The sequence below is a fragment of the Carassius auratus genome, unplaced genomic scaffold, assembly GCF_003368295.1.
Source record: "Carassius auratus strain Wakin unplaced genomic scaffold, ASM336829v1 scaf_tig00042183, whole genome shotgun sequence".
Classification (NCBI taxonomy): Eukaryota; Metazoa; Chordata; class Actinopteri; order Cypriniformes; family Cyprinidae; genus Carassius; species Carassius auratus.
This window is the reverse complement of record NW_020526706.1, coordinates 22,856-32,038: the sequence shown is the minus strand read 5'-3', so window position 1 is coordinate 32,038 and position 9,183 is coordinate 22,856. Positions and strand designations below refer to the sequence as shown.

At 38.3% G+C, this 9,183-nt stretch overlaps 1 protein-coding gene across 1 annotated transcript; it reads left to right on the top strand.

Annotated features, from left to right (window-relative positions):
• The first annotated feature begins 3,352 nt into the window (after positions 1 to 3,352).
• LOC113085771 (uncharacterized) lies at positions 3,353 to 4,311 on the top strand. The gene has a single exon (XM_026255263.1). It carries the CDS (start codon positions 3,418 to 3,420, stop codon positions 4,309 to 4,311), a length of 894 nt encoding a protein of 297 aa, XP_026111048.1. The 5' UTR covers positions 3,353 to 3,417.
• The last annotated feature ends 4,872 nt before the right edge of the window (positions 4,312 to 9,183 follow it).

Below are 9,183 nucleotides of genomic sequence, written 5' to 3'. Positions count from 1 at the left end.
GGCAATCAGCCTGTGGCACTGCTGAGGTGTTATGGAGGCCCAGGATGCTTCGATAGCGGCCTTAAGCTCATCCAGAGTGTTGGGTCTTGCGTCTCTCAACTTTCTCTTCACAATATCCCACAGATTCTCTATGGGGTTCAGGTCAGGAGAGTTGGAAGGCCAATTGAGCACAGTAATACCATGGTCAGTAAACCATTTACACTGTGAGCAGGTGCCAGGTCATGCTGAAAAACGAAATCTTCATCTCCATAAAGCTTTTCAGCAGATGGAAGCATGAAGTGCTCCAAAATCTCCTGATAGCTAGCTGCATTGACCCTGCCCTTGATAAAACACAGTGGACCAGCACCAGCAGCTGACATGGCACCCCAGATCATCACTGACTGTGGGTACTTGACACTGGACTTCAGGCATTTTGGCAATTCCTTCTCCCCAGTCTTCCTCCAGACTCTGGCACCTTGATTTCCGAATGACATGCAAAATTTGCTTTCATCCGAAAAAAGTACTTTGGACCAATGAGCAACAGTCCAGTGCTGGTTCCCTGTAGCCCATTTCCTGCACACGCCTGTGCACGGTGGCTCTTGATGTTTCTACTCCAGACTCAGTCCACTGCTTCCGCAGGTCCCCCAAGGTCTGGAATCGGTCCTTCTCCACAATCTTCCTCAGGGTCCGGTCACCTCTTCTCATTGTGCAGCGTTTTTAGCCACACTTTTTCCTTCCCACAGTCTTCCCACTGAGGTGCCTTGATACAGCACTCTGGAAACAGCCTATTCATTCAGAAATGTCTTTGTGTCTTACCCTCTCGCTTGAGGGTGTCAATGATGGCCTTCTGGACAGCAGTCAGGTCGGCAGTCTTACCCATGATTGCGGTTTTGAGTAATGAACCAGGCTGGGAGTTTTTAAAAGCCTCAGGAATCTTTTGCAGGTGTTTAGAGTTAATTATTTGATTCAGATGATTAGGTTAATAGCTCATTTAGAGAACCTTTTCATGATATGCAAATTTTTGAGATAGGAATTTTGGGTTTTCATGAGCTGTATGCCAAAATCATCAGTATTAAAACAATAAAAGACCTGAAATATTTCAGTTGGTGTGCAATGAATCTAAAATATATGAAAGTTTAATTTTTATCATTAAATTATGGAAAATAATGAATTTTTATCAAAATATGCTAATTTTTTTAGAAGGACCTGTATATGTACGGTATACTGTCCATGTCCAGAAAGGTAATAAAAACATCATCAAAGTAGTCCATGTGACATCAGACAGTCAGTTATAATTACATTTATTTCCAAAAATAAAAAAAAAATACGACTTTATTCAGCATTGTCTTCTCTTCCGGGTCTGTTGTGAGTGTGTTCACAACACTGCAGTGACCCTGCTGATGTACAACGCTGCTGACATGTTATCTTTGTTACTGGGCGCTAGGCCTGGGACGGTTACCGCATAACCGCAATACCGCGGTCACGTGACGCCTACCGCGGGTCTAGACCTGTAACCGTCATCACCTTACAAAAAAAAAAAAAACATTGGCCTGCACATCTGAATGCCTTCGCAGAAGTCAAATGATACATTTTAATCTAGATTAATTCCAAGATTACAGTGATATTAATCTAGATTTTAAAAATGTATCTATGCACCTCTAATAGGCTAATAGCATTCCATTTGTATTGACTATCAGACCTAGAGTACCTGTGTAATGTCTTGTAGCCTATATATTGAATTGAATTTCATTTTACTAAAGCATAAAATACAGGCGTATAACTCATGAGAAAGCCAAAAAAGCAGGACCTCAGTTTTTAATTGCACATGCTTATTCTGCCTAACACAATTCTCGCACGTGGTTGCGCAGCCGACAATTGCGCATTTAAAGGGTTAGTTCGCCCAAAAATGAAAATTATGTCATTAATAACTCACCCTTATGCTGTTCCAAACATGTAAGGCCTCCTTTTATCTTCGGAACACAGTTTAAGATATTTTAGATTTAGTCCGAGAGCTCTCAGTCTCTCCATTGAAGCTGTGTGTACGGTATGCTGTCCATGTCCAGAAAGGTAAGAAAAACATCATCAAAGTAGCCCATGTGACATCAGAGGGTCCGTTGGAATTTTTTGAAGCATCGAAAATACATTTTGGTCCAAAAATAGCAAAAACGACGACTTTATTCAGCATTGTCTTCTCTTCCGTGTCTGTTGTGAGAGAGAGAGTTCAAATCAAAGCAGTCTGGATATCCGGTTCGCGAACGAATCATTCAGTTCACCAAATCGAACTGAAACGTTTTAAACGGTTCGCATCTCTAATAAGCATTAATCCACAAATGTTAACTTTTTTTCAATGTGGCTGACACTCACTTTGAGTTCAAACAAACCAATATCCCGGAGTAATGCATGCTCATACAGTACACTGACTGTCTTTCAGGGCCTCCCTTAAAAAAGTGTTGTGAACGCACTGCACAGACTTTGTAATTTTGATGCTTCACTAATCCACTGATGTCACATGGACTACCTTTGGTCAGATGAGACCAAAATTGAGCTCTTTTGCATTAACTCGACTCGCCGTGTTTGGAGGGAGAGAAATGCTGACTACGACCCCCATAACACAATCATAATATATGGTGTGTATTGTAACCCCAATCCTATAGAAAATCTGTGGAGGGTGCTGAAACTTCAAGTTGCCAAATGACAGCCAAGAAACCTTAAGCATTTAGAGAGAATCTGTAAAGAGGAATGGATCAAAATCCCTTCTTAGATGTGTGCAATCCTGTGACCAACAAAAAAAACGTTTTACCCCTATGCATGCCAACAAGGGTTTCTGCACCTAATTCATGTTTTGTTTGGGGATCAAATCCTTATTTCACTCACTGAAATGTAAATGAATTTTCTAACCTTTATATAATGTGTTTTTTTCTGGATTTTCTGCTTGGTATTCTTTCCCTATCTTAAAATAAACTTACCATACAAATTACAGACCCTTCATTTCTTTTTAAGTGCATGGGCAAACTTACAAAATCAGCAAGGGTCAAAATAAATATTTTCTCCATGGTATAAATAAATCATAACTATGTTTTTTTTTTTTTTTTTATAATCAAATGGATATGGTTAGTGTGCAGTAGGATAAGTAACCTAAATTTGTCCACCCCCACACCAAACACATTATCTCAACATCATTTTTTATCTTAGCATAAGCCTGGACAAGCTACCACTGCAATTAAGACCGTTTTAAACAAATTAACAAAAATGTCATTAAAAAGCCCAAGGTGTTTGACATCAGTTCGGATCAGTAAACAAATAGCAGCCAACATTTGTCCCTAGACAAGGCTGCACAACACCTGTCACACATGGCTCACTTGGGGGTCAGACATGATTTCTCTCTCCTTTAAAAATTGCTTTCCACTCTATAAACCAGATCTGAGTTGTTGACTTAGCATGAACGCCCAGACTCTCTTCGCAAACGCCACCGTTTCTCGCATTCAACTCTCTGTTGACTTCTCCGAACCTGGACACTACATCCTATATGCTTACCACATCATATTCTCCACAAGTGCGGTTCTGCTCTCAGGATCTGTAGTCATCGGGATCCTAAAAACGAAGCATCTCCGAATTCAGAACAGATTCATGTTTATGCTGAGCACAAGCATGAGTGACGTTATTACAGGCCTGTCCGCTTATTACTCGGGTCTTTTTGACGTTCAAGAGGGATTCCCATCCAGAAACGGAACTTACAATATTTTACCGTCTTTCCTCGGTATAAACCTTTTAGTCTTCATGTTTGCCCAGTTTGATAGATACTGCGCCGTGTGTTATCCTTTCATCTACGAGCGCTTCGTCTCACGCACTGTAGTCATTTGTGTCTGTTCGTACTGCTGGTTCCACGCTTGCGTTATTAACCAGCTTGTGCTGAATTTGATCCCAGGTTTAATAGCAAACCAGTTTTTTTCATACACCGTCACCTTGTTACAAATTGTCGTGTTGACAAATGTGGGGATGACGATTAAACTGTTCTTCGTTGCCAAACATCAAGTTGCACGAGACCCGCCAAGTGCGGAGAGAGACAGCAAGGCAGAGTCTATAAAGATTATAATAGTCGTCGTTATTAGTTTTTTAATCTTCTGGTACCCTACTTTTATAAACATAATTGTAAAGCAAGTTTCTAAGTACGGCTTTTATTCTAAAAGCGACGGCACGAACCCGTTTTTAATACTGGCTCGTTTCAATGCACTGTCTACTTCGGGGCTATACATTTGGGGCAGTCCGTCTTTACGCACTGCTGTGTGGCGCATCGGTTGGTACAAGGTCTTACCACAGTGCAAAAGAAGGTGATTGTGACATGATTGTGACATGTCAAATCTTTAAAACCATAAGTGCATTCTAAGCGGGGAATTGTTATAGACTGTAATCATTCTCCTCCTTTATTTTTCTCCTTTCATCCAAACAGAATTAATGTTCACAACGGAGTAATGAAGATATCAGAGAAGCCATAAGTCCAGAGACAAGAATCTAGCATGTGTAAAAACCTATGTTAAATATCTACTTCTGCTTTCAGCCTCTAAGTGCCATCGAAAATTTGTATCTAAAATTAGCGTTTTTATTGGGCTCCTTTGTTTATGTCCTATGTTCAGTCATTTCAATGTACAGTAGGCTATATATTCCACTTTTAAATAACTTAGGTGTGTGGTCTGGTAACTGTTAAAATGAATTGTAAATGTAAAGCTTTTTTGAACTGTTTGTATAATTTCAGAAACATTTTGACGGCACTTAACAGTTTTTGCATCTGAACTCTTCATTCATATACATATATATATATATATATATATATATATATATATATATATATATATATATATATATATATATATATATATATATATATATATATATATGAGCTTCAAAGTTTTTGTGTTCCATAGACTTCTGTTGATAGAACCTTTTTGCTTTTTTCACTAACAAATCACTAAATTTACACTACTTAAAATAAAACATCACATAATGTAAATTAGTTGTCACAGAATAAGAATATGTGAATAACTCAATTTTGACAAGAATGTCAGATAGAACCTTATAATTCCAAGGGGACGATATATATATATATATATATATATATATATATATATATATATATATATATATATATATATATATATGGATCTACATATATTTTCCACTTTTAAATTACTTAGGTTTTATGTCTGCTAACTGTTAAAATGAACTGTAAATGTAAAGCTTTTTTTAACCATTTGTATAATTTGATAGAATATATTTTCTGTTGCATGTATTTCTGAATAAACAACTTAATCAACCTCCATTATTTTTACCTGAATTGACCTAATAATGTAGCCAGGTTAATGTAGTTATATTGAATATGTTTGTTTTCTATATGTTTTATGTTTGTACTTTTATAGTGTGTTTATGTGGGATTATCACAAAATAATTGATATGGTATCAACGGTCACAATCACATTATAAAAATTAAAAAAATCAAATTATGTCACAAATTTATATAAAAAAAAAAAAATAGAGTCTGATCAAGACAATGAAACTGCAAACTTCACAAAGACCAGTGGGTTGCACTAGACTAGCATGTTAAAGCCAGTTCATCTTTAAATTATAATAAATATGAAGACAAAGATCAATTAAAGTGCTCATTATTATTTAGGATGTATGAGGTGCTTTTATATATATATATATATATATATATATATATATATATATATATATATATATATATATACACACACATATATATATATATATATATATATATATATATATATATATATATATATATATATATATATATTGTTTTGGTACTTTTATATATATATAAAATATAATATAATATAAAGGACTGGCAATAATAAAAAGTGAAGTGACATTCAGGCAAGTATGGTGACCCATACTCAGAATTTGTGCTCTGCATTTAACCCATCCGAAATTCACACACACAGAGCAGTGAACACACACAAACACACACACACACACACTGTGAGCACACACCCGGAGCAGTGGGTGGAAACAATCAAATGTTTTGTCAATCTAGATTGTGTTCTCTAAAAGCAAAAGATTGCAGATACATTGTGATAAACTCTGCACCTATGTAACAGAATAAAGACTGCATACAAGAAATTGTTCAGTTTTATTTCTGGTTATATTTTGCTCCCATGTACAGTAAAGGCAGTATTTGTTTCTAAGTGAAGCAGACATTTCATATCTGAGTGAACTGTGAAGCTGTGACATCTGCTCAAAGACAGCATCCTCATTTACACTTTACTGAGTCTCCTTAATGCACAGCTGCCTTATCAAGAGAATTAGGTACAACGTAATATCTCACAGACAGTGTTTTATATGTAAAAATAAGAGTAATTATAAAGATAATTCCATGAAGAGTTTGATGAGAGTTCCGTAAGGATGTTGTTTCTAAACAACAGTTGAAACTAAGTCTGCTATCTGTTTTGAATATGAGGTGTTCTCTGATCATTTATTTAAACATGAACATAGCTAAAATTGAATCTAATAAGACTGAGATCTAAAAATTGATACATGATTTATAAAAAATATGTTTGTTCCGAGGGTTTAATTCTCCTCCCAGAGACTGGCTCGTGCAGTGTAAATGGACTACATGAGAGATTTTGTTTAAATCATGGCATTCCTGTTGTAAGAACTCTTCTGTAAAGGATGACCTAGCAGGTGCTCCTTCTCTTGAACAAGACTGTCTAGCAGCTCCTGCTGCCGGTGGTTATGGTAAACCTTTAGGAAGGCTAGTACTGTTAGACCAAACCAGCATAACCAGGCTTACCACAGGCCAAACTGTGAAACAAAGAACATATTAGTACCAAGCAGAGATTATGTACAAGAAACTCATGAAATGTATACTGGTAAATTGTAGATGAATTTTTATCTGTGCAATGGCAAACTGGTCATAAAAGGAGTTGTTGTCGACACCAAGCTCTAAATCTGTGTATTGCACTCACAACTGATGGAATAAACAAAATTTAAACCAACCATATGTTTTATTACATGTTTTACCTTGAAATGTCAGTTTCTAAATCGATGTGATGGAACACAGACTTCCAATAAGAGAAATGGCTTTTTTTTTTTTTTTTTTTTTTTTTCAAATATCTGTTCTTGGAGTATATCGCTACATTTCAAACAGGATAAACGAGAAGGTCATTCCAAGCCAAAGTTTCATAACTGGACACTTCAAAAAGACCATTTCATTTCACAGACCCTTTGCTAAATAAATAATAAAAATAAAAAAAACTGCATACAGTTGCCTTAAAGCACAAGTAATTTGAAAGTCACTACATTTTGGAAATGTATAAAGGCGGAGAAGAAATTTTAGAGCCAATAAAAAATAAATTATCCAATATATTAACAAATTTCATTATTACTATTATTAATATTTAGAATTTTTGATTAAGAGATTATAGATTCTATCTGTTCTCTATTTGATTTGATTTTGAATTTAATCTGAATTTTAAGCATTACTCCAGTCACACGATCCTTCAGAAATCATTCTAATATTGATTTGCTGCTCAAAAACATTTATTATTATTATTATTATTTTGCTGAAAACAGCAGAGTATAATTTTTCAGGTTCCTTTGATGAAAAGAACGTTCAGAAGAACGGCATTTATCTGAAATGTGAATCTTGCGTAACGAGATCATCACTTATCATATCACAAATCATATCTTTTTCATCATTATCACCATTATCATCTTTATCATCCCTTTTGATCAATTTAAATCAACCTTGCTAAATAAAAGTATTAATTTCCAAAATAATACAATAAAATGGAACTTTCTAGTAAAGAATCCTGAAAAAATAAAAAATGTAATAAAAAAAATATTCAAAATAATAACGTCTCGGTTACGTACGTAACCCTCGTTCCCTGATGGAGGGAACGGAGAAGTTATGTCGACCGACAAATGGGGTCTCACTTGGGAGGCCAATCATCTCTGATTTTAAGAGAAAACGCCAATGAAATTGGCAAGTGGATTAACACACCTGAGCCACTCCCCGTGCCAGCGGGTATAAATAGGGCGACAGGTGCATACACTTATTAGGTTTTACGCTGAGGAGCCGAGAACGTGTCCCGGCAACAGCGAATGGTTCAAGGTTATGTCGACCGACAAATGGGGTCCTATGGAAAACGCCATAACCTGAACCTCGTCACAACCCTGAGGCGCTGCAATTGTTGACAAGCCTTGGCGTGCCACAAAAGCTACGCTTAAGGTCGTAACCTTCCCAAAGCCCCAGCGCAAATTCACTGACCTTGGTACCGAAGGGGCCAAAGGGTGAGTACATCGCTGCTGGAGAAGGCCATGCTGCTGTTCCGCCCACATAAAGTAAATGGAAGGGATTTCAACCTTCAGTGAAAGATTGCTTCAAATCTTCCCTATTTGTTCTTTCAGCTGGCAAGACAATGGGGAAGCGAGCCTTTAGGAAAGGTCGCTACGGAGACCACATCCTACCCGTAGGGAGGTGACATGTGGATATACCGATATGGACTGACCCAGGGGGCAGTACTACATATGGAAAGGGTTTCTGGGGCAGGTCCTACCTTGGAGTAGGGATGGAACGACTGCCAGAAGAGACTGACAGAGCGATCTGTCAAGGGAAGACACGGGTTTGCCAAGAGGGAAACCTTACCGTGGAAGAATACACATATGGGATTACCCGTAGGGAACCCAGCCATATGGACACCTAGCCCAGTACAGGGGCTGACCGGCTCCGGGCATGCTAACGCCAGTACTGGGCCTGGCGACAGACTGCTCCGCCAAGTCTGACACCGAGGGTGCTGGAGGATGCTCGACCAGGGTACGCCAACCGGGGAACTCTACTGGGAGAAGAAGGCGCTCACATCCCCGTGTTAGGGGGAATGGCGCAGCAAGCGAGACACCCAGCCAGCCCTTCCCGCCAATTACCTGTTACCCAACACACGGGAGGAAACTGGCTCTACACGGAGGTTGTAAAACCTCGCAAAGGTGTTAGGTGTCGCCCAGCCCGCAGCTCGACAAATGTCTGCCAGAGAGGCGCCGTGCGCCAACGCATAGGAGGAGGCCACACTCCGTGTGGAGTGGGCCCTCACCCCCAGGGGTCACGGCTCGCCTTGGGAATGGTAAGCCAAGGCGATGGCGTCCACTATCCAGTGGGCCAACCTCTGCTTAGAGACAGCCTTCCCCTTCTGCTGA

Excerpts from the sequence above, each read along its gene's own strand:
- LOC113085771 (XM_026255263.1), top strand. The coding sequence starts at position 3,418 with ATGAACGCCCAGACTCTCTTCGCAAACGCCACCGTTTCTCGCATTCAA.